The following is a 25012-nucleotide window of genomic DNA, read 5'->3' as shown; positions in this document are numbered from 1 at the left end:
TTATCCAGAAGACTAACTTAAATATTAAGCAACATTCAAAAACCCATTTTTTAAAAAGAACTTTTAACAAATCTTGTAGTTTAAACCACTATCATTATTTGAAATTCAAGTATATGCAACTTAGAAGTCATTACTCACCCATTCCAAAGCACAAGCCTTTATTACTTCTTCATATCGTTCCTTTTCATATTTCATCCCAAATAAAATGTTACTCTTCACAGTTCCTGGAAACACCCAGGGCTGCTGAAAAACATATGTGATCCTCCCAAGCACGCTGACCTTCCCCTGGCTCAGGGGCAGCTCCCCCAGCAGATTTCTTAACAGTGACGACTGCAAGAGATGGCAACACGCACACGTGAACAGGCAGTACTAAAGAGGGAACAAACCCCGGAGTACAGCCGACCCCACCCTGGTGCTTGATACATGATAGAACCCTTTCCTTCAGAACAGGATAAAGTACAGCTCTCTCAATTGAGACAAAAAAAAAAAAAAAAAAGAAAGAAAGAAACTAACACTAATGGTCAATGAAAATGACTGATAGGAATATATTAATAGTATAAACAATCTACTCTGCCTGAGTATCCCCCCAAGTGAAATTCTACTCAGCAAAGAACAATTGAGAATGCTTAACATCCTTCTCTAGCAGAGCCAGGCAGGATGTGTATTTTATGTATCTGATGTTTTTGCAATTATTCCTGCATCTGGTATCCTTGACTTGACAAATACTTGTTCTTAAAAAAGCTATGTGTGAAGAATATAGCCAAAGATGATTAACTGAAAGAACTCTGAAGTGAGTTGTGTCTGCAGAGCAAAAGCCCATCATAGAGGAAATCAACACCCTTTCATGTACACATCCCACATTTAAAAAAATAATTTAATTAATTTATTTATTTTTAGTTCTTTTATTTTTTTCATTTATTTTTTACAATGTTGTGTTGGTTTCTGCCATACCACAATTCTAATTTTTTATTTATTTTTGCTTCCACTGGGTCTTCATTGCAGTGCATGGATTTTCTTGTTGAAGAGCACAGTCTCTAGCAGGCAGGCTTCAGCAGTTATGGGCCAAGGGCTCAGTAGTTTCAGCTCCCAGGCTCTAGAGCAGAGGCCCAACAGCTGTGGTGCATGGGATTAGTTGCTCCACAACTGCAAAGTGAGAACTTCCCAGACCAGGGACCGAACCTGTGTCTCCTGCATTAAGCAGGGGATTATTTTACCACTGAGCCACCAGGGAAGCCTACACCCCACATTAGATTTCTGTATTTTTTTTGTTTTAGACCAAGTGCATGTGCACCTTTCCTTTCAATCTTCAACATCACACAGATGTGGCATGTGTGTATCCACACCATCAGAGTGCTCATGACACTGGGCTGAAATAATATGTCTGCATATCTGTCTCGCCCCAGAACCTGGTTGCCTCTGAAAGGTAGAGAGTCAGGGTCTTGCTCACGTCTGTACCTTTATCTCCAGCACGTGGTTGCACATTCGCTACACGTGCACTGATGGGATCACGTCAAATCACAGAAGGAAATGCTCAAAGCTTCCAGGAAGAGCCCTTATGACCTCCAGACTTCCTGGAAGGGCCACTAAAATGAAAAGAAGTCCTCATTGTCTCTGTCTATCCTGAACAGCTGTCACATAAATAATTTTCTTCAATGAGACATCCAAATTCCCCACAGGCAGTTCCTAACAGAGCAATGTGAAGCACCAAGAAGGAAAAGACAGTGGGGGTTTATCCTGATTTACTTGGCCATGAAACATTCTAGTAAAATGAATGTTTTATGGAACACACCTAGAGAGATGCTGTTCTAGATTCACTCAGTGCAAGCTGAGTCACACACAGATCTGGGCTCAATTCTCAGAATTTAACAGGGGCTGTGGTGTTGCATCACCATAACTTACCTTTCCTGCTCCCACAGGTCCAACCACAGCTAACAGTTCACCGGGTCTGACAGTAAAGGAAAGTTCTTGTAGGGTTGGGGTCTCTGATGCCTACAAATTAAAGTTTTCAATTTAATTTAACTTACCCATTTTAATAAAGTAATACAAGTTTTTTTAGAAAGTGGAAAATATAACAATAATCAACATAATTGATATGCAAAATATAACCCACATTTTCCTCTTTCCTATTTTAAGATACTGTGTCCTGGAGGACTCGTCATCAAATCTTATCTCTTTGGGGATTGGAGGCAGCTTTAGCTGACTTTAGGGAGGCTACTTCTTTTACTAGATTCCCATATGGACAGAAGAATGTTCCAATTATTGCACAACTGAGCTCATTTCACATGCTAGCAAAGTAATGCTCAAAATTTTTCAAGCTAGGCTTCAGTAGTAAGTGAACTGAGAAATTCCAGAGGTACAACCTGGAATTAGAAAAGGCAGAGGAACCAGACAGCAAATTGCTGATACCTGTTAGATCACAGAAAAAGCAAGGTAATTCCAGAAAAACATCTACTTCTGCTTCACTGACTAAAGCCTTTGACAGTAGTGATCTCAACAAACTTTGGGAAGACCAAACCACATTACCTGTCACCTGAGAAACCTGTATGCAGGTCAAGAAACAACAGTTAGAACCAGCATGCAACAACAGATGGGTTAAAAAACAGGAAAGAAGTACGTCAATGCTGTATATGGCCATCCTGCTTGTTTAACTTTAGGCAGACTACATGATGCAAAATGCCAAGCTAGATGAATCACAAAATGGAATCTAGAATTCTGACAGAATATCAACAATCTCAAACATGCAGATGATGGCAAAGAGTTAAGAGGAACTAAAGAGCCTTTTGATGAAGGTGAAAGAGGAGAGTGAATAAGAGTGAATGTTGGCTTAAAACTCAACATTCGAAAATCTAAGATCGTGGCATCTGGTCTCATCACTTAATGCAAAATAGAAAGGGGGAAAATGGAAACAGTGGCAGATTTTATTCCAAAGTCACTACAGAGAGTGACTGCCGCCATGAAATTCAAAGATGCTTGCTCCTTGGAAGAATAGCTATTGCAAACCTAGACTGTGTATTAAAAAGCAGACATTACTTTGCTGATAAAGGTCTGTATAGTCAAAGCTAAGGTTTTTCCAGTAGTCATATATGGATGTGAGAGTTGGACCATAAAGAAGGCTGAGCACCAAAAAATTGATGCTTTTGAACTGTAGTGTTAGAGAAGACTCTTAAGAGTCCCTTGGACAGCAAGGAGATCAAACAAGTCAATCCTAAAGGAACTCAATCTTGCATATTTATTGGAAGGACTGATGCTGAAACTCTAATACTTTGGCCACCTGATACAAAGAGCTGACTTACTGGAAAAGACCCTGATGCTGGGAAAGACTGAAGGTAGGAAGAAAAGAGGACCACAGAGGACGAAATGGTTGGATGGCATAATCGACTCAATGGACATGACTTTGAGCAAACTCTGGGAGATGGTGAAGGACAGGGAAGTCTGGCGTGGTACAGTCTATGTATTGTCAACGATTTGGACATGACTGAGTGACTGAAAAACAACAACAGAAATACTGGGGTGGGTATCCATTCCCATGGACAGAGGATGCTGGTGGGCTACAGTCTATGGGGTCACAAAAACTCAGACACAACTGAAGTGACTGACACTTCACATTTCAGCTCAAAATATTAGATCTGGGTTTTCAAGAGAAGATATATTTGTGCTCTATACCTTTTTTAAAGGTGATCCTATTGTATAGCACAGGGAATTATATTTAATCAGTTCTGTTCAGTCACTCAGTCGTGTCCGACTCTTTGAGACCCCATGAATTGCAGCATGCCAGGCCTCCCTGTCCATCACCAATTCCCGGAGTTCACTCAAACTCATGTTCATCGAGTTGGTAATGCCATCCAGCCATCTCATTCCCTGTTGTGCCCTTTTCCTCCTGCCCCCAATCCCTCCCAGCATCAGAGTCTTTTCCAATGAGTCAACTCTTCACATCAGGTGTCCAAAGTATTGGAGTTTCAGTTTTAGCATCAGTCTTTCCAAAGAACACCCAGGACTGATCTCCTTTAGAATGGACTGGTTGGATCTCCTTGCAGTCCAAGGGACTCTCAAGAGTCTTCTCCAACACCACCATTCAAAAGCATCAATTCTTCAGTGCTCAGCTTTCTTCACAGTCCAACTCTCACATCCATACATGACCACTGGAAAAACCATAGCCTTGACTAGACGGACCTTTGTTGGCAAAGTAATGTCTCTGCTTTTCAATATGCTATCTGGATTGGTTATAACTTTCCTTTCAAGGAGAAAGCGTCTTTTAATTTCATGGCTGCAGTCACCATCTACAGTGATTTTGGAGCCCTCCCAAAATAAGTCTGCCACTGTTTCCACTGTTTCCCCATCTATTTCCCATGAAGTGATGGAACCAGATGCCATGTCTTAGTTTTCTGAATGTTGAGCTTTAAGCCAACTTTTTCACTCTCCTCTTTCACTTTCATCAAGAGGCTTTTTAGTTCCTCTTCACTTTCTGCCATAATACTCTGCAATAAAACATAATGAAAAGCAAGCTAAAAAATAAAAGAAGAATTTATGTACTTTAAGTTCAACACGTGCTAATACACTGAAAGCTCTCTTTAAAATGAGAAAAACAGCAACATGTCAATTGCCTCAGGCTGATTTTACACTTAATCTCCATTCATTGCAAAACTTATTCCTGATTCTGACAATTTTTATAACATATTCTCAGTAAATGAGCAAGTCGCATTTTACAGTATGTGTAAAATCTCAAAATTCTCCAATAAATCTATGCCTCAGTGGTCTTTTAGCAGTTACAGTTTTGGAATGGAAGGTTTCTTACCTTTTCCCAAGAAGCTGTAAATGCCTGCACATCCACAATAGTTTTACCATTTGATGGCAGCAGAGGGTAGCACTGTGTTATCTCATCAAGTAACAGAAAGTTCTACAGAAAAAGGCAAGACATAGATTGTTTATATTGCAAGAACAAAGGACAAACAAAACAATTGCTTCTCTTGAGTTTGCAATAAAGTTTTATACCTATCATTTATACCTACCTATCATTTTACAACTGAATTTTATTAGGTCTTGGTTCACATGAGAAATATTAAATAGTATATAGTATGTAATATACTATTATTATAGTATATGTACATCTAAGTATATAATATAGTACAGCATATATATATATATATAATATAGCATATACATGCATATATACAGTATGTGTATGTGTGTGTGTGTGTGTGCATGTATAAAACAGATAAATAAAGAGTTCCTGGCCATGGGTCTCTCTTTGTTACCTTTGAACCAAGAGTATTAGTTCCTCTCTAAGAAGAGAATATGGCTTCAAACTCCAGTACATTTAGAACCTGGACATTTTCACTGTTTTACTTTTGGGTTACCAAAAATAAACAGGTGAGCTGGTGGGAAATTATTTCATAAATACTAACTAAATCCCACCACGTGCCAAGCACCACGTGGCACTGCTAGAACTCAGAGAGGAAGACCCTACTCAGGACATCAGGAAGCAGGTGGCACAGGACAGGCTGAGAACACAAGACCAATGACAGAGTCTCTGAATGCAAACCGTGTACACTCTGCTTTCCCCCTCGTGTGTCAATATCACATCACTGCTGCCAAGTCGCTTCAGTCGTGTCTGACCCTGTGTGACCCCATAGATGGCAGCCTGCCAGGCTCCACCATCCCTGGGATTCTCCAGGCAAGAACACCGGAGTGGGTTGATCACATCACTACTTGTCATAAATTACCACTTAAGTCATCATTCTAAAAAGAAAATGGTCTTAAGTTTCTATCTCTTAAAAAATATTTTACAAGCATCTTTTCACAATCACTGACCCTTCTTCTTAGTCAATGTCTTCTCTCTTCCACAGCAGGAATGGCTGCACCTCTCACTTAGCAGCTATTGATGCAAAGTAGCTGAATAAAACAAAGTTTTATAAACTGCTACAAAGCTGACAAACACATACAAGAAAACTCCCTCTTATCTTGCAAATGCTATACATAATTCAATGAGAAAAGCTATAGTGGTAGAGACATTACTTTGCCAACAAAGGTCCGTCTAGTCAAGGCTATGGTTTTCCCAGTGGTCATGTATGGATGTGAGAGTTGGACTATGAAGAAAGCTGAGCGCCAAAGAATTGATGCTTTTGAATTGTGGTGTTGGAGAAGACTCTTAAGAGTCCCTTGGACTGCAAGGAGATCCAACCAGTCCATTCTGAAGGAGATCAGTCCTAGGTGTTCTTTGGAAGGACTTATGCTAAAGCTGAAACTCCAATACTTTGACCACCTGATGCGAAGAGTTGACTCATTGGAAAAGACTCTGATGCTGGGAGGGACTGGGGGCAGGAGGAGAAGGGGACAACAGAGGATGCAATGGCTGGATGGCATCACCGACTCAATGGACAAGAGTTTGGGTGAACTCCGGGAGTTGTGATGGACAGGGAGATCTGACGTGCTGCGATTCATGGGGTCGCAAAGAGGCGGACACAACTGAGTGACTAAACTGAACTGAACCCCAGTTAGCTCAAATGTGACTTTATTTGGAAATTTGGTTGTTGTAAATATAATAAATTAAAGTGAGGTCACAGTGGAGTAGTGTGGGCCCTGAATCCAATTTGACTGGAGTCTTCATGAGAAATGCAGAGACAGATAGGCATGCAAAAAAACAGTTACCTGATGATGGAGACAGAGGCTGGGGTGATGGCTTTCAAGCCAAGGAACGCCAAGGTTTGCTTGCAACTACTCAGAGCTAGCATAGGCAAGAAAGGATGTTCCCTTATCGGAGTCAGAAGGATCCTGACCCTGTTAACACTTTGATTTCAGACTTCTATTTTTTTTTAATTTTATTTTATTTTTAAACTTTACATAACTGTATTAGTTTTGCCAAATATCAAAATGAATCCACCACAGGTATACATGTGTTCCCCATCCTGAACCCTCCTCCCTCCTCCCTCCCCATTCCATCCCTCTAGGTCGTCCCAGTGCACCAGCCCCAAGCATCCAGTATCGTGCATCGAACCTGGACTGGCAACTCGTTTCATACGTGATATTTTACATGTTTCAATGCCATTCCCTAGCTTCCAAGACTGTGAAACCAAACATCCCTGAGGTTTAAGCCACATGTTTTGTGGTACTTTGTATCAGCAGCTGCAGGAAACCCATTCAGAGCCTCACAAGGATTCTTGCATGAGAGAAAAACAAATGAACCCTGTAAGCAGCTTTAAGCTGGGTAACTCTGGAACCCACAGGCAAACTGAATCCTTAACAACACAGAGGGTGCAACTGAAACAAGCATGTGAGGATGTTTGAGAAAGAAGATGACACATAAATTGTAATTTACTACGTTAAACCTCTTGACACCCCATCTATCATGCCTCAGAGTCATAAATGTGATTGCAAACTTCTACTTAAAAAGAATAAAGAGTAAAAACTAAATGTGAAAACCGTTCTGCAGGAAAAGAAAGGCAGGATCCTTTCATTTCTGTCAAATATCAGCTGACAGAAGATGAAATTCATTCATTCCTTCCTCCTCTCATCCAAGCTCACTGAGAATCTAACACTGAGCACAGTGACTCCTAACCTCCATGAGCCCATGTCCATTAGGAGGCAGGATGGACAGAGAGTGGTCTGAGGATACAATCACGGGCTTTCAACCACCGCAGCCTGAGTTCTCTCTCCATACCACCTCTCCCATCGTCAGCCAGGTACCAGCTGTCACCTGTTCTGACACAATTCATCTCTCTCCCAATTCTCTTTTCTTCTGGAAACAACATAATTTCAGAATCTCACTCACTATTAGTTATTTCAATAATACAACGTTTCTTTTGCTTGTTTCTTCCCTAGCCCTCTCCAATACCACTGATCTGCTGCTGCTGCTGCTAAGTCGCTTCAGTCGTGTCCGACTCTGTGCGACCCCATAGACGGAAGCCCACCAGGCTCCCCCATCCCTGGGATTCTCCAGGCAAGAACACTGGAGTGGGTTGCCATTTCCTTCTCCAGTGCATGAAAGTGAAAAGTGAAAGTGAAGTCGCTCAGTCGTGTCCGACTCTTAGCGACCCCATGGACTACAGCCTACCAGGCTCCTCCATCCATGGGATTTTCCAGGCAAGAGTACTGGAGTGGGGTGCCATTGCCTTCTCCGACCACTGACCTACCCCAAGACAACTCCCTCCTGATCTCCTTACAGCATCTCTGAGTGTCCACAAGCTTAACACCCACCAGCACCTAAGTCCACACTCCCCAGGTGGCCTCTGCCTGGACACCCTGAGTAATGACCCCACCCACCCTTCCAGCCCATCTCAAATACTAACCCTACTGGGAACCAACTTAGCACATTCCCAGCTGGCACTTCCCTCCCTACCTCTGAATCCCCAGAGGAATACTAAGTCACACAGAGGGGAGACACTACATCATTCATGCACTTACACAGTTGCAACTCCAGCTAAGACCGAGCCTTGCACAGTCAGCCCATCGAGGGCATCAGCTAAAGGAAGGAACAGACTGCATGGCTGTTCAAACCATCCAACCACTGACTGCATGGCTACAGCCTCACATAATCTAAGCTGACACAGCAACAAACAAAAGGTGATGAGACAGGCCGGGACCCGGGACCCTCTACGGGAGTGCTTCCACCTGGACAAATGTCTCTTGGGCAACAAAATACAAAGAAACCATAACAGACTAAACACACCTGCATACATGGAAAGGCACTTACGAACAGTAAGATACAAAAACACCACAAGCCAACGGGCATTTCTGAGCTGCTGGGAGCAAAGCAGGGAACTGTGTATGATCCTGGCACATGGCAACTACAAGAAGGGGGGCAGACCACATAAGTCACCCCTGTGGCTCAAACCACCAAGCCTCCCCTACCCTCACCCCACTTAAGGAATCAGCCCACTCTTCTCAAAGAGTCAACAGGGCATCAGTTTCTTGTTTCCATACTTTGTGCTGCAGCACAAGCCTCAGTAAAGGCTTGCTTGAATTTCTCATCTGTCCTATTATGAACTTCTATTGATTAAAAAGACCAAGGGCCCTGGAGAGTAATATATGTATTATATACCTGGTCTAGACAGAATCAAATACAGTTTCAGCTTAAGCATGTAACCAAGACATCAATACTCAATGTGTATACATTCGAATAGAAATTCCTCACTTTTAAACAAAAAAATAAGAAAAGGAAAATTATGCCCTAGTGAAGAATTAAATTTATTAAGCACTTGTCCACAAATTATAGCTCTGAGGGGGACATATGTCACAGTCTTCCAACGGTTAAATTAGACGCCCATTCAATACATGATCAGCTCATAAAGGTGCCAGAAATGCTGCCTGGATTTTTCTGCAAGACTCAGTCTGATGAAAAAGCTGAAGTTAAATGGCCATTAGAGCCATGAAGTGCAGACCCAGAATAGCAAATGCAGGAAACTATCAACACCAGAACTGTAGCCAAAAAGACTGACTTGCTCATGACTGGTAATGGAAAACCTAAAGCTGTTTTCTGAACAATATAACCTCAGAGACACATTTTACTAGATGTTAAAATTATTGAAGACTTTTAGTGAGTGCTTTGAAGTTGAGATCTTTTGCAATCCTACTGGAGTCATCCAGTGCCAAGACCATGGGTCCCCCTTCCTCAGTTAGAGAAAAATAGACAGACTTCTTGGGCTTATGAGCATATAATAAATCATTCATTTTCAGAGAGCTGATTTAAACTTCATGTTAAACAGAAATACTTGAACACCTACTGTGTGCCAGACCCTTGTCTTCGTGATAAAAATTATTTACCCCTGACTATTTAGGGACAGTTTTTTTTTTTTTTTTAAACTATTTATTTTAATTGGAAGCTAATTACTTTACAATATTGTAGTGGTTTTGCCATACAATGACATGAATCAGCCATGGGTGTACATGTGTTCCCCATCCTGAAGCCCCCTCCCACCTCCCTCCCCATCCCATCCCCCAGGATCATCCCAGTGCACCAGCCCTGAGCACCTAGTTTCATGCATCGAACCTGGACTAGCAATCTGTTTCATATATGGTAATATACATGTTTCAATGCTATTCTCTCAAATCATTCTACCCTCATCTTCTCCCACAGAGTCCAAAAGTCTATTCTTCACATCTGTGTCTCTTTTGCTGTCCTGAATATAGGGTTATCGTTACCATCTTTCTAAATTCCATACATATGTGTTAATATACTGTATTAGTGTTTTTCTTTCTGACATAACTCTGTATAATAGCCTCCAGTTTCATCCACCTCATTAGAACTGATTCAAATGCATTCTTTTTAATAGCTGAGTAGTATTCCATTGTGTATATGTACTACCGCTTTCTTATCCATTCATCTGCTGATGGACATCTAGGTTGCTTCCATATCCTGGCTATTGTAAACAGTGCTGCAATGACATTGGGTTACACGTGTCTCTTTCAATTCTCGTTTCCTCGGTGTGTATGCCCAACAGTGGGATTGCTGGGTTGTATGGCTGCAACTGGTGCACTTGGCCTGGGCGGCTGCGACTGGTGCACTTAGCGCAGCTGAAAGGAGTTACCCCACGTCCGAGGTCAGGGGCAGCAGCCGAGAATGCCAGGCTGTGATGGGGCAGGAACAGCCGAGAGGAGCTACCCCACCTCCAAGGAGCGGTGGCTGAGAGGGCGCAGGAGGGCCTAGAGGAACTATTCCACATTCAAAGTCAGAAGGGGTAGCGATGAGAAGATACCCCTCATCCAACGTAAGGAGCAGTGGCTGCGCTTTGCTGGAGCAGCCGTGAAGAGATACCCCACGTGCAAGGTAAAAGAAACCCAAGTAAGACAGTAGGTGTTGCAAGAGGGCATCAGAGGGCAGACACACTGAAACCATACTCACAGAAAACTAGTCAATCTAATCACACTAAGACCACAGGCTTGTCTAACTCAATGAAACTAAGCCATGCCCGTGGGGCCACCTAAGATGGGCAGGTCATGGTGGAGAGGTCTGACATAATGTAGTCCACTGGAGAAGGGAATGGCAAACCACTTCAGTATTCTTGCCTTGAGAACCCCATGAACAGTATGAAAAGGCAAAATGATAGGATACTGAAAGAGCAACTCCCAGGTCAGTAGGTACCCAATATGCTACTGGAGATCAGTGGAGAAATAACTCCAGAAAGAATGAAGGGATGGAGCCAAAGTAAAAACAACACCCAGTTGTGGATCTGACTGGTGATAGAAGCAAGATGCGATGTGGTAAAGAGCAGTATTGCATAGGAACCTGGAATGTCAGGTCCATGAATCAAAGCAAATTGGAAGTGGTCAAACAGGAGATGGCAAGAGTGAATGTTGACATTCTAGGAATCAGTGAACTAAAATGGACTGGAATGGGTGAATTTAACTCAGATGACCATTATATCTACTACTGTGGGAAGGAATTCCTCAGAAGAAATGGAATAGCCATCATGGTCAACAAAAGAGTCCAAAATGCAGTACTTGGATGCAATCTCAAAAGCGACAGTATGATCTCTGTTCGTTTCCAAGGCAAACCATTCAATATCACAGTAATCCAAGTCTATGCCTCAACCAGTAACGCTGAAGAAGCTGAAGTTGAACGGTTCTATGAAGACCTACAAGACCTTTTAGAACTAACACCCCCAAAAATGTCCTTTTCATTATAGGGGATTGGAATGCAAAAGTAGGAAGTCAAGAAACATCTGGAGTAACAGGCAAATTTGGCCTTGGAATACGGACTGAAGCAGGGCAAAGACTAATAGAGTTTGTCAAGAAAATGCACTGGCCATAGCAAACACCCTCTTCCAACAACACAAGAGAGGACTCTACACATGGACATCACCAGATGGTCAACACCGAAATCAGACTGATTATATTCTTTGCAGCCAAAGATGGAGAAGCTCTGTACAGTCAACAAAAACAAGACCAGGAGCTGACTGTAGCTCAGATCATGAACTCCTTATTACCAAATTCAGACTCAAATTGAAGAAAGTAGGGAAAACCACTAGACCATTCAGGTATGACATAAATCAAATCCCTTATGATTATACAGTGGAAGTGAGAAATAGATTTAAGGGCCTGGATCTGATAGATAGATTACCTGATGGACTATGGACGGAGGTTCGTGACATTGTACAGGAGACAGGGATTGAGATCATCCCCATGGAAAAGAAATGGAAAAAAAGCAAAATGGCTATCTGGAGAGGCCTTAAAAATAGCTGTGAAAAGAAGAGAAGTGAAAAGCAAAGGATAAAAGGAAAGATATAAGCATCTGAATGCAGAGTTCCAAAGAATACCAAGAAGAGATAAGAAAGCCTTCCTCAGCAATCAATGCAAAGAAATAGAGGAAAACAACAGAATGGGGGAGACAAGAGATCTCTTCAAGAAAATTAGAGATACACATTTCATGCAAAGATGGGCTTGATAAAGGACAGAAATAGTATGGACCTAACAGAAGCAGAAGATATTAAGAAGAGGTGGCAAGAATACACAGGAGAACTGTACAAAAAAGAGCTTCACGACCCAGATAATCACGATGGTGTGATCACTGACGTAGAGCCAGACATCCTGGAATGTGAAGTCAAGTGGGCCTTAGAAAGCATCACTACGAACAAAGCTAGTGGAGGTGATGGAATTCCAGTTGAGCTATTTCAAATCCTGGAAGATGATGCTGTGAAAGTGCTGCACTCAATATGCCAGCAAATTTGGAAAACTCAGCAGTAGCCACAGGACTGGAAAAGGTCAGTTTTCATTCCAATCCCAAAGAAAGGCAATGCCAAAGAATGTTCAATCTACCACACAATTGCACTCATCTCACGTGATACTAAAGTAATGCTCAAAATTCTCCAAGCCAGTCTTCTGCAATACATGAACTGTGAACTTTCAGTTGTTCAAGCTGGTTTTAGAAAAGGCAGAGGAACCAGAGATCAAATTGCCAACATCCGCTGGATCATGGAAAAAGCAAGAGAGGTCCAGAAAGACATCTATTTCTGCTTTATTGACTATGCAAAGCCTTTGACTATGTGGATCACAATAAACTGTGGAAAATTCCAAAAGAGATGGGAATACCAGAGCACCTGACCTGCCTCTTGAGAAACCTACATGCAGGTCAGGAAGCAACAGTTAGAACTGGACATGGAACAACCAACTGGTTCCAAATAGGAAAAGGAGTACGTCAAGGCTGGATATTGTCACCCTGCTTATTTAACTTCTATGCAGAGTACATCATGAGAAACAATGTGCTGGAGGAAGCACAATCTGGGATCAAGATTGCTGGGAGAAATATCAATAACCTCTGATGTGCAGATGACACCACCCTTATGGCAGAAAGTGAAGAGGCACTAAAAAGCCTCTTGATGAAGGTGAAAGACGAGAGTGAAAAAGTTGGCTTAAACTCAACATTCAGAAAACGAAGATCATGGCATGTGGTCCCATCACTTCATGGGATATAGATGGGAAAACAGTGGAAACAGTGTCAGACGTTATTTTTCTGGGCTCCAAAATCACTGCACATGGTGACTGCAGCCATGAAATTAAAAGACGCTTACTCCTTGGAAGAAAAGTTATGTCAACCTAGATAGAATATTCAAAAGCAGAGACATTACTTTGCCAACAAAGGTCTGTCTATTCAAGGCTATGGTTTTTCCAGTGGTCATGTATGGATGTGAGATTTGGACTGTGAAGAAAGCTGAGTTCTGAAGAACTGATGCTTTTGAATTGTGGTGTTGGAGAAGACTCTTGAGAGTCCCTTGGACTGCAAGGAGATCCAACCAGTCCATTCTGAAGGAGATCAACCCTGGGATTTCTTTGGAAGGAATGATGCTAAAGCTGAAACTCCAGTACTTTGGCCACCTCATGCGAAGAGTTGACTCATTGGAAAAGACTGACGTTGGGAGGGATTGGGGGCAGGAGGAGAAGGGAATGACAGAGGATGAGATGGCTAGATGGCAGCAGTGACTTGATGGACATGAGTCTGAGTGAAGTCCGGGAGTTGATGATGGACAGGGAGGCCTGGCGTGCTGCGATTCATGGGGTCGCAAACAGTCGGACAAGACTGAGTGACTGAACTGAACTGAACTGAACTGAAGTGATGACAGTTCTATTTCCAGTTTTTTAAAAACTTTCCATTCTTCTCTCCATAGTGGCTGTACTAGTTTGCATTCCCACCAACAGTGTAAGAGGGTTCCCTTTTCTCCACACACTCTCCAGCATTTATTGTTTGTAGATTTTTTGATAGCCGCCATTCTGACCGGTGTGAGATGGTACCTCATTGTGGTTTTGATTTGCATTTCTCTGATAATGAGTGATGTTGAGCATCTTGTAATGTTTTTGTTAGCCATCTGTATATCTTCTTTGGAGAAATGTCTGTTTAGATCTTTGGTCCAATTTTTTATTGGGTTGTTTATTTTTCTGGAATTGAGCTACATGAGATGCTTGTATACTTTTGAGATTACTATTTTATTCAGTTTCTTCATTCTCTATTATTTTCTCCAATTCTGAAGGATATCTTTTCACCTTGCTTATAGTTTCCTTCATTGTACAAAAGCTTTTAAGTTTAATTAGGTCCCATTTGTTTATTTTTTTCTTGGCAAAACTCTATTAGCCTTTGGCTTTCTTCATTCCATATTCCAAGGCCAAATTTGCCTGTTAACCTAGGTGTTTCTTGACTTCCTACTTTTTCATTCCAGCCCCCTATACTGAAAAGGACATATTTTTTGGGTGTTAGTTCTAAAAGGTCTTGTAGGTCTTCATAGTACCATTCAACTTCAGCTTCTTCAGTGTTACTGGTTGGGGCGTAAGCTTGGATTACTGTGTTAGTGAATGGTTTGCCTTGGAAACAAACAGGATCATTCTGTCATTTTGAGATTGCATTCAAGTACTGCATTTCAGACTCTTGTTGACCATGATGGCTACTCTATTTCTCCTAAGGGATTCCTGCCAACAGTAGTAGATATAATGGTCATCTGAGTTAAATTCACCCATTCCAGTCCATTTTAGTTTGCTGATTCCTAGAATGTCTACATTCACTCTTGCCATCTCCTGTTTGACCACTTCCAATTTGCCTTGATTCATGGACCTGACATTCCAGGTTCCTATGCAATATTGCTCTTGACCACATCGGATCTTGCTTCTATCACCAGTCACATCCACAACTGGGTGTTCTTTTTGCTTTGGCTCCATTCTTTCATTATTTCTGGAGTTATTTCTCCACTGATCTCCAGTGGCATATTGAGCCACTGGAAAGTGAAAGTGACTCCTACACATGGACATCACCAGATGGTCAACACCGAAATCAGATTGATTATATTCTTTGCAGCCAAAGATGGAGAAGCTCTATACAGTCAGCAAAAACAAGACCAGGAGCTGACTGTGGCTCAGATCATGAACTCCTTATTGACAAATTCAGGCTTAAATTGAAGAAAGTAGGGAAAACCACTAGACCATTCATGTATGACCTAAATCAAATCCTTTATGATTATACAGTGGAAGTGAGAAATAGATTTAAGGGACTAGATCTGATAGATAGAGTGCCTGATGAACTATGGATGGAGGTTCGTGACATTGTATAGGAGACAGAGATCAAGACCATCCCCTTGGACACAAGACAAGGGTGCCCACTCTCACCACTACTCTTCAACACAGTTTTGGAAGTTTTGGCCACAGCAATCAGAGCAGAAAAAGAAATAAAAGGAATCCAAATTGGAAAAGAAGAAGTAAAACTCTCACTGTTTGCAGATGACATGATATTCTACATAGAAAACCCTGAAGACTCCACCAGAAAATTACTAGAGCTAATCAATGAATATAGTAAAGTTGCGGGATATAAAATTAACACATAGAAATCCCTTGCCTTCCTATACACTAATAATGAGAAAATAGAAAGAGAAATTAAGGAAACAATTCCATTCACTATTGCAACAAAAAGAATAAAATACTTAAGAATATATCTACCTAAAGAAACTAAAGACCTATATATAGAAAACTATAAAACACTGATGAAAGAAATCAAAGATTTCTCCATCCAAAATAGATGGAGAAATATACCATGTTCATGGATCAGAAAAATCAATATAGTGAAAATGAGTATACTACCCAAAGCAATCTATAGATTCAATGCAATCCCTATCAAGCTACCAATGGTATTTTTCACAGAGCTAGAACAAATAATTTCACAATTTGTATGGAAATAAAAAAAAAAAACTTGAATAGCCAAAGCAATCTTGAGAAAGAAGAATGGAACTGGAGGAATCAACCTGCCTGACTTCAGGCTCTACTACAAAGCCACAGTCATCAAGACAGTATGGTACTGGCACAAAGACAGAAGTATAGATCAATGGAACAAAATAGAAAGCTCAGAGATAAATCCACACACCTATGGACACCTTATCTTTGACAAATGAGGCAAGAATATACAATGGAGAAAAGACAATCTCTTTAACAAGTGGTGCTGGGAAAACTGGTTAACCACTTGTAAAAGAATGAAACTAGAACACTTTCTAACACTGCCAGGAGCCACCATGGGAGATCCCACCCATGACAAAGGTCATGCAGAGAAGACCTGACAGGCAAAGGTGGATCAGGACTTGAGGGATTCCCTGGAGCTGCTCGAGCATCTACCCCAAAACCAAAATCTGTCTGTCTACTATTTACTATATTATGCCTTTCACCAACTCTTCTGACATTAACAGGGGGCTATCCCCGACCACCTTTCTCTGAAGAAAATCAACTTAAAGCTCTAGCTAATAAGTGTCCTGGGCTTGATAGGAGTATTTCAATTCTAACCCCTCTGTCACCATTTTAGCTTGCTTGGCAGGTTTATTCATACTCTTGCAACTAACGCACATGATTGTTCACAACACCCCAAGCATAACCTTTGAGCGATAAAAAAGCTTTATTAAAATAATACTGCATTGTTGAGCTAATGTTTGCTACCGAGTTTCCTTGTCCTTTACCCAGTGTGCACCAGGGAGTACATTAGCTAGTATAGTTGGTATGCAAGAAAAGCAAGCAGTAGCCTTGACATTAGCAACATAAGACCCTTGAGTTAATAAGTTCTTTCTTTATTGTAACCCACTACACCTTTGCTCCATAAGAATGTAGCTCTGTTTCCTGAGGGGGACTGCAGTTCAGAAAGATAAAGGGAAAGCAAGTTTTCTGGTTGACCAACCTTTATCAGGAAAGAGTCACAAAATATTAACAGGCCACAGGGCCAGAAGACAATGTACATAACATAAGACCCTTGTTTATAAAAAGCTATGCAGAAAATGTCCTGGTTTTGATAAAGATAAAACTGATGCAGTGTTGAGCTGACTCTGCATGACTTTGTATCTTTCACTTCTGGAAATGTGTAACTCAGGGTATAAAAGCTCCCTTTGAAAATAAAGCTGCAGACCCACTTCATCAGAGCTTGGTCTCCCCATGTCATTCTTTCTCTCTTTCTTTCTTTCTCTCTCTCAATTTTTTTAAGGCTGATCCCCTAGAGCACAGAGGCCCTCTAAGTTCACTTTTTTGCCCAGGCTTCTAAGACCCTCTCGAGAAGGCACTCTGCATCTTTGCCCCATCAAGAGGGCGCCTGAGGCCTCTGTGAACAGAACAAGTCATGTGTCAGGGGCTTTAGTGGCTTTCTGTGTAAACCAAGAAATATTAGCCTCTTTCTCTCTCCTTTCATTTCTCTCTTGCCGACGCCGTTCATCCTGAGGGTATCCCTAGATCCTGCTGGCACTGGACCCCGACATAACACCATACACAAAAATAAATTCAAAATGGATTAAAGATCTAAACATAAGACCAGAAACTATAAAACTCTTAGAGGAGAACATAGGCAAAACACTGTCCGACATACATCACAGAAGGATCCTCTATGATCCGCCTCCCAGAATATTGGAAATAAAAGCAAAAATAAACAAATGGGATCTAATTAAAATTAAAAGCTTCTGCACAACAAAGGAAACTATAAGCAAGGTGAAAAGACAGCCTTCAGAATGGGAGAAATTAATAGCAAATGAAGCAACAGACAAACAACTAATCTCAAAAATATACAATCAACTACAGCTCAACTCCATAAAAATAAACGACCCAATCAAAAAATGGGCCAAAGAACTAAATAGACATTTCTCCAAGGAAGACATACAGATGGCTAACAAACACATGAAAAGATGCTCAACATCACTCATTATCAGAGAAATGCAAATCAAAACCACAATGAGATACCATTTCATGCAGTCAGAATGGCTGCGATCCAAAAGTCTACAAGTAATAAATGCTGGAGAGGATGTGGAGAAAAGGAAACCCTCTTACACTGTTGGTGAGAATGCAAACTAGTTTAGCCACTATGGAGAACAGTGTGGAGACTCCTTAAAAAACTGGAAATAGAACTGCCATACGACCCAGCAATCCCACTGCTGGGCATACACACCGAGGAAACCAGAATTGAAAGAGACACGTGTACCCCAATGTTCATCGCAACACTGTTTATAATAGCCAGGACATGGAAGCAACCTAGATGTCCATCAGCAGATGAATTGATAAGAAAGCAGTAGTACATATACACAGTGGAGTATTACTCAGCCATTAAAAAGAATACATTTGAATCAGTTCTAATGAGGTGGATGAAACTGGAGCCTATTATACAGAGTGAAGTACGCCAGAAAGAAAAACACCAATACAGTATACTAACGCATATATATGGAATTTAGAAAGACGGTAATGACAACCCTGTATACGAGACAGCAAAAGAGACAAAGATGTATAGAACAGTCTTTTGGACTTTGTGGGAAAGGGAAGGGGGGAAGATTTGGGAGAATGGCATTAAAACAGGTATAATATCATATAAGAAACGAATCGCCAGTCCAGGTTCAATGCAGGATACAGGAATCTGGGGGCTGGTGCACTGGGATGACCCAGAGGGATGGTATGGGGCGGAAGGTGGGAGGGGGCTTCAGGATTGGGAACACGTGTACACCCATGGCATATGCATGTTGATGTATGGCAAAACCAATACAATATTATAAAGTTAAAAAATAATAATAATTAAAAAAAGGAAAAGAAAAATGGATTAATTAAATTGAAACAAACACATAAATAAAACCATCCCCATGGAAAATAAATGCAAAAAAGCAAAATGGCTGTCTGGGGAGGCCTTACAAATAGCTGTAAAAAGAAGAGAAGTGAAAAGCAAAGGAGAAAACCAAAGATATAAGCATCTGAATGCAGAGTACCAAAGAATAGCAAGGAGAGATAAGAAAGCCTTCCTCAGTGATCAATGCAAAGAAATAGAGGAAAACAACAGAATGGGAAAGACTAGAGAACTCCTCAAGAAAATTAGAGATACCAAGGGAACATTTCATGCAAAGAAGGGACAATAAACAACAGAAATGGTAGGGACCTAAAAGAAGCAGAAGATATTAAGAAGAGGTGGCAAGAATACACAGAAGGACTGTGCAAAAAAGATCTTTATGACCCAGATAATCACGACTTTGTGATCCCTCACCTAGAGCCAGACATCCTGGATTGTGAAATCAAGTGGGCCTTAGAAAGCATCATTATGAGCAAAGCTAGTGGAGGTGATGGAATTCCAGTTCAGCTATTTCAAATCATGAAAGATGATGCTGTGAAAGTACTGCACTCAATATGCCAGCAAATTTTGAAAACTCAGCAGTGGCCACTGAACTGGAAAAGGTCAGTTTTCTTTCCAATCCCAGAGAAAGGCAAAGTCAAAGAATGCTCAAACTACCGCACAATTGCACTCATCTCACACGCTAGTAAGGTAATGCTCAAAATTCTCCAAGCCAGGCTTCAGCAATACGTGAACCGTGAAATTCCAGATGTTCAAGCTGGTTTTAGAAAAGGCAGAGGAACCACAGATCAAATTGCCAACATCTCTGGGAGTTGTTGATGGACAGGAAGGCCTGGCGTGCTGCGATTCATGGAGTTGCAAAGACTTGGACATGACTGAGCGGCTGAACTGAACTGAACGGTTTATTTTTGCTTTTATTTACATTACTTTGGGAGGTGGTTCATAGAGGATCCTGCTGTGATTTATGTCAGAGAGTGTTTTGCCTATGTTTTCCTCTAGGAGTTTATAGTTTCTGATCTTACATTTAGATCTTTAATCCATTTTGAGTTTACATTTGTGTATAAAAAAGGAGACAATAGGTATGGTGGGAATCACAAGTTTGAAGGGAAGAGGGGAGCTAAAGACAGGCTTAGACACTAAGTAAAATAAGGACAGGAACAAAAATGCAGAGATCAGAAATCAACGAGAAAACATCTGTAAAGAATTCATTAAAAAAAAAAAAAAGAATTCATTTTTAAACACAGAGAACTAAGTGAATCTGAGGCCACTCTTCCTGCCCAGGGAACAGGGACTTCTCAGCAAGTTCCTCCCTCCAGGCCCAGAGAGGAATCCTAGTCACCCCAGGACTGTGCATAATCTCTGCCTAGTCATTTCAGTCAGCACAGCAGATGCATCTGTTCGCTTCTCCTGCTTTTAGACATTGTAATCATCCTGCAGCCATCACTGCACATCAAAAGCCTGTGCTGCTGCCATTGGTACTACTGGCCCTAAACAAGCATGGATCTTACAGTACTTTAATGCATTTTACCTAAGAAAAGAGGGGAATACATACATTTTGGAAAGACTGCCAGCTTGGCACTGAAAGAGTTAAATCTCACCTAACTGGCACACAGTGACACCACATAAAAGGCAGAGTTTTAGGTAAAATCCGCCTATAAGTTTAAAAAGTTATTTTTCACTAAACCTTGATTCTTTGGATGCTGACGATGGCCTCTGACACCTTCTTGACGGCCATGGGGAAGTAGAGGGTGCTCGAAAACCACAGTGCCTCGAACAGCATCACCACCACAAACACTTGGCTGGCTGTGACCAGGTTGTCAAGGAGCTCATTGCTGATAAAGATGACAAAAATCATGATTTTGCTTACAGTGAAAAATGATGCCAAATGCATCCCCCTAAGGTAGGAACTTCTCAGAATTTTGGAAATTTCCTTCCTGGAAAAGAAAGTAGGACAAAGATTTTATAAGAAGCATCAACATACAAGATATGAATTCAATGCCCTGTGTGAGTGGCCCCTTTCTAAGGAGTAGACACAGATTAAGATAAACCATTCCTCACATCATAGAGACATTAGCATAGTGAACACTCAGGGGTCTGCCCGACACCAGGACCACACACTGCATCACCACTTCACTCTTTCAAGTAAAAGGAGGCTAAATGTCACACTTGCAAACATTTTGGGTCAGTCAGATGGGGTTTGAACATTCGTTCAACAAACATTCATAATCACAAGTCTGTGCCAGGCTCCTCACAGAAAGACACGTCCTTTCCCCTCCAGGCGCTCATGAACTTATGGTCAAAGAGAATTAGCAACCACAAAATTGGGCAACATTAGAGATGGTCATCACAGCCCCCAAGGGAGCTCAGCACAGAGGCATGTAACTTGGAGCAGTGGAGTCAGGGCAAGTCACACACACATGGAACCTGAGAAGATGAGCTGGAGTCAGTCAGGGCTGGTGGAGGCCAGAGAAGAAGGAAGATGGGAGTGTATTCCCAGCAGAGGGAGGGACCCCACAAAGATGCAAAGTGAGAGGTGACAACGTGGGGTCAGAGTAACGTTCATCAGGTATTTAAATAAAAGTTGGAAAAACAGTATACAAACATGAATATTTTCATATGTGAAACAGATTGCCAGTCCAGGTTCGATGCATGAGACAAGATGCTCAGGGCTGGTGCACTGGGATGACCCAGAGGGATGGGATGGGGAGAGAGGTGGGAGGGGGTTCAGGATGGGGAACACATGTACACCCATGGCTGATTCACATCAATGTATGGCAAACCACTACAATATTGTAAAGTAATTAGCCTCCAATTAAAATAAATAAATTAAAAAAAAAAAACATGAAGCAAAACAAAAGGGACAGTTCTTTCATAGCTCCATTTGAAAAGAATAACAGTGATTTATGAGCTTTGTTGGTGGTAAAGAATCCACTTGCAATGCAGGAGACATGGGTTCAATCCCTGGGTCAGTAAGATCCTCTGGAGGAGGAAATGGCAACCCACTCTGGTATTCCTGTATGGGAAATCCCATGGACAGAGAAGCCTGGCAAGCTACAGTCCATGGTGTCACAAAGAGTCGGATATGAGTGAGTGAATAAGCATGACAACAATGAAGAATAGTGATTCATATAGTTTGACTCAATATAGGTACATCCAATCTCTTTATGGTTTCCCTGATAGCTTAGTTGGTAAAGAATCTGTCTGCAATGTAGGTGACCATGTTTTGAATCCTGGGTCACGAAGATCCATTGGAGAAGGGATAGGCTACCCACTCCAGTATCCTTGGACTTCGCTTGTGGCTCAGTTGATAAAGAATCCACCTGCAATATGGGAGACCTGGGTTGGGAAGACACCCTGGAGAAGGGAAAGGCTACCCACTCCAGTAATCTCCCTGTTTATTCACCATCAACATAAATTACAATTTTAGTTTGAATGTCATTGTCCAAATACTATATTAAAAACATTGCTTATTGAGATTAGAGGTATTAAGGACTACTTAGAATTTCATTTCTATGTAAGTAAGAAACATATACATTTTTTTTTCCTTTGAGAAGATGGTAAATGGAAGAGCAGGTAAATGATGTCTCCACTGTTCTCCTTAACCCTACTGCAATATGTGGGGGATGCAATGAATAGTGTATTTAAGTTCACCTTAATGTGAAGGTGAACTTAAATACTTCTTTGGTAAGACATCTAAAGCATTCTGTAGAATTGGAAATAGAGCATGAAAATATGGAGTGATATATATCACTTACCTTCTCAAACTGGTAATAAGGTCTATAAATGTAATGCTTTTCCCAAGCATTCATTTTTATTGTTCTGATGCCTGTTATGACTTCACTCATGGTCCTGATCCTGTCATCTGTGAAAGCTGTGGTCTTACTCCTAAGGGGACAGTTGTGAGAAATGAGCCTTAGTGATCACAGCCCAACTTTCTGTGGCAGCAGCAGTAGTAATGGGCATGGGGGCGTGGAGATCAGAGGTGGTGGCTAGGAAGCAAATGATTCTCTACTGTCCTTCTGCACTTAGAACACAGGCCAGTCCTACTCAAAGTACGAATGGATAAAAAGGCTTCAATTAGGAAGCCAACCCTTCAGCCCATTTCAAGAAGTAACTTGGAGAACATGCAGCACCAGCTAAGCAAAACTTGAAATGAGTCAGATATAAACCATCTGCTCAAGGATGTCACAGTCAGGTAGGGAAGGCAGAAAGACACCCAGAAAGACATAGTCTGTGCTACAATAAAACAGGACAGAAGTTCTGGGAAGCAGAAAAGATGGGACTGTTAAATACACCATGAAAGGAGAACAAGAAGAGCTTCAGAAACCTGGTAGCACTGGAACAGGGCCTCGAAGGATAAGGAGCATCTCTTCACAGCAAAGACAGAAAAGGAAATTCCAAATAGAGAAAAATACCAAGTGCAGATCTGCACACACACAGAACATACACAAGAGCTCAAGGAACTTCAAATAGTAAAACATCACCATCACCTGACAATCTCCCACCTCCAACACTTTGGAACCTGCTTCAGGTCTAACTCATCACCAGAAGGCTCTTCACCATCAGCCACTTTTCTATCGTGTATGCTGCTGTGAATGCGGGGCTTTGTAAAGACACAATGAAGATCAGCTTGCCCTTGGGGTGCTTATAACTTAAAGGCAACATGAACATAAAACTTGAAAAGGCTCCAACACAAGCATAACAAAAATATATGTGGTGAGAAATGGGCCTACAAGATCATTACTATTTACCAATATTTAAATAACTTGGACATGGGTAAATTCTGTTGAAGGACACTCTACTTATTAAGATATGGTGCCAACAGCAGCCAGTGAATGCTTTCACTGTTCCTGTTTCAGGATCAGCCTTCAGCTTAAGGCTGGAGCCTTCACTTGTTAAGCCTGAAGGGTCTACAATCCACACAAAGAAGAGACCAGAGAAGACATTTGTCTTGTTTTTGAACAAAAGCATCAAGCAGACTGTGGATGTTACCAATTACATATTATCAATTTTTTAAAACCAGTGTTTCTCTTACCAAAGTGAGGAAAACAACTTCCAATAGCAGCTTTGCAACACCAGAAGAGTAATGAGAACCGCCATCCCAACAAGACACGATATTCCTATTTCCATCCGGAGGAGGGTGGTCACTGCAATAGATTGCAGTGGCCCCATCCACAGATAGTGCAAGAACATCATTACCTTAAAATAGAAAGACTTCTTCTATTCTTAAGATGGTGTAAAAACCAATAAGGACACAGTGTAGAAACAATCTCCTCTGAAGGAATAGACAGGAATGTAAACAGAAACTATCTCAGTGGGATTCAAACCTGCTAAAACAGAAATCCAAGCATCAACCCCAGATGATGCCATTCAGGGGCAGCACAGGGTTGGCTTCAGGGACACCCAGGGAGAGTCAGAACAGCAGCACTGAAGGAAAATGTCAATTTTGTTCAAAACACAGATGAGCTAACCTCAGTTCAGATGCTCGGTTGTCTCTGATTCTTTGTGACCCCATGGACTGCAGCATACAAAGCTTCCCTATCCATCATCAACTCCTGGAGTTTGCTAAAACTTATGTCTATCAAGTCAGTGATGCCATCCAACCATGTAATCCTCTGTCATCCCCTTCTCTTTCTGCCTTAAATCTTTCCCAGCATCAGGGACTTTTCCAATGAGTTAGTTCTTTGCATTAGGTGGCCAAAGTAATGGAGTTTCAACTTCAGCATCAGTCCTTTCAATAAATATCCAGGACTGATTTCCTTTAGGATGAGATGGCTTGATCTCCTTGCAGTCCAAGGGACTCTCAAGAGTCTTCTCCAACACCACAGTTCAAGAGCATCAATTTTTTTGGTGCTCAGCTTTTTTTTTTTTTTAATTTTATTTTATTTTTAAACTTTACATAATTGTATTAGTTTTGCCAAATATCAAAATGAATCAAAGTCCAACTCTCACATCCATACATGACTACTGGAAAAACTATAGCTC

The 25012-nt window shown here is 41.4% G+C and overlaps 1 protein-coding gene across 1 annotated transcript in view; it reads right to left on the bottom strand.

Annotated features, from left to right (window-relative positions):
• The window catches only part of LOC102413340 (ATP-binding cassette sub-family C member 4-like), a 168240-nt gene that overhangs the window by 102495 nt on the left and 40733 nt on the right, over positions 1-25012 (bottom strand). Inside the window, 7 exon segments of the mRNA XM_044927067.2 lie at positions 139-330; positions 1900-1989; positions 4793-4894; positions 20712-20961; positions 22783-22817; positions 22819-22912; positions 24063-24226. Coding sequence (XP_044783002.2) covers positions 139-330; positions 1900-1989; positions 4793-4894; positions 20712-20961; positions 22783-22817; positions 22819-22912; positions 24063-24226 — 927 coding nt within the window.

Source organism: Bubalus bubalis, chromosome 13, assembly GCF_019923935.1.
Source record: "Bubalus bubalis isolate 160015118507 breed Murrah chromosome 13, NDDB_SH_1, whole genome shotgun sequence".
NCBI lineage: Eukaryota > Metazoa > Chordata > Mammalia > Artiodactyla > Bovidae > Bubalus > Bubalus bubalis.
Note: the sequence above shows the minus strand (reverse complement) of the source record. Positions and strands in the feature narration are given on the sequence as shown.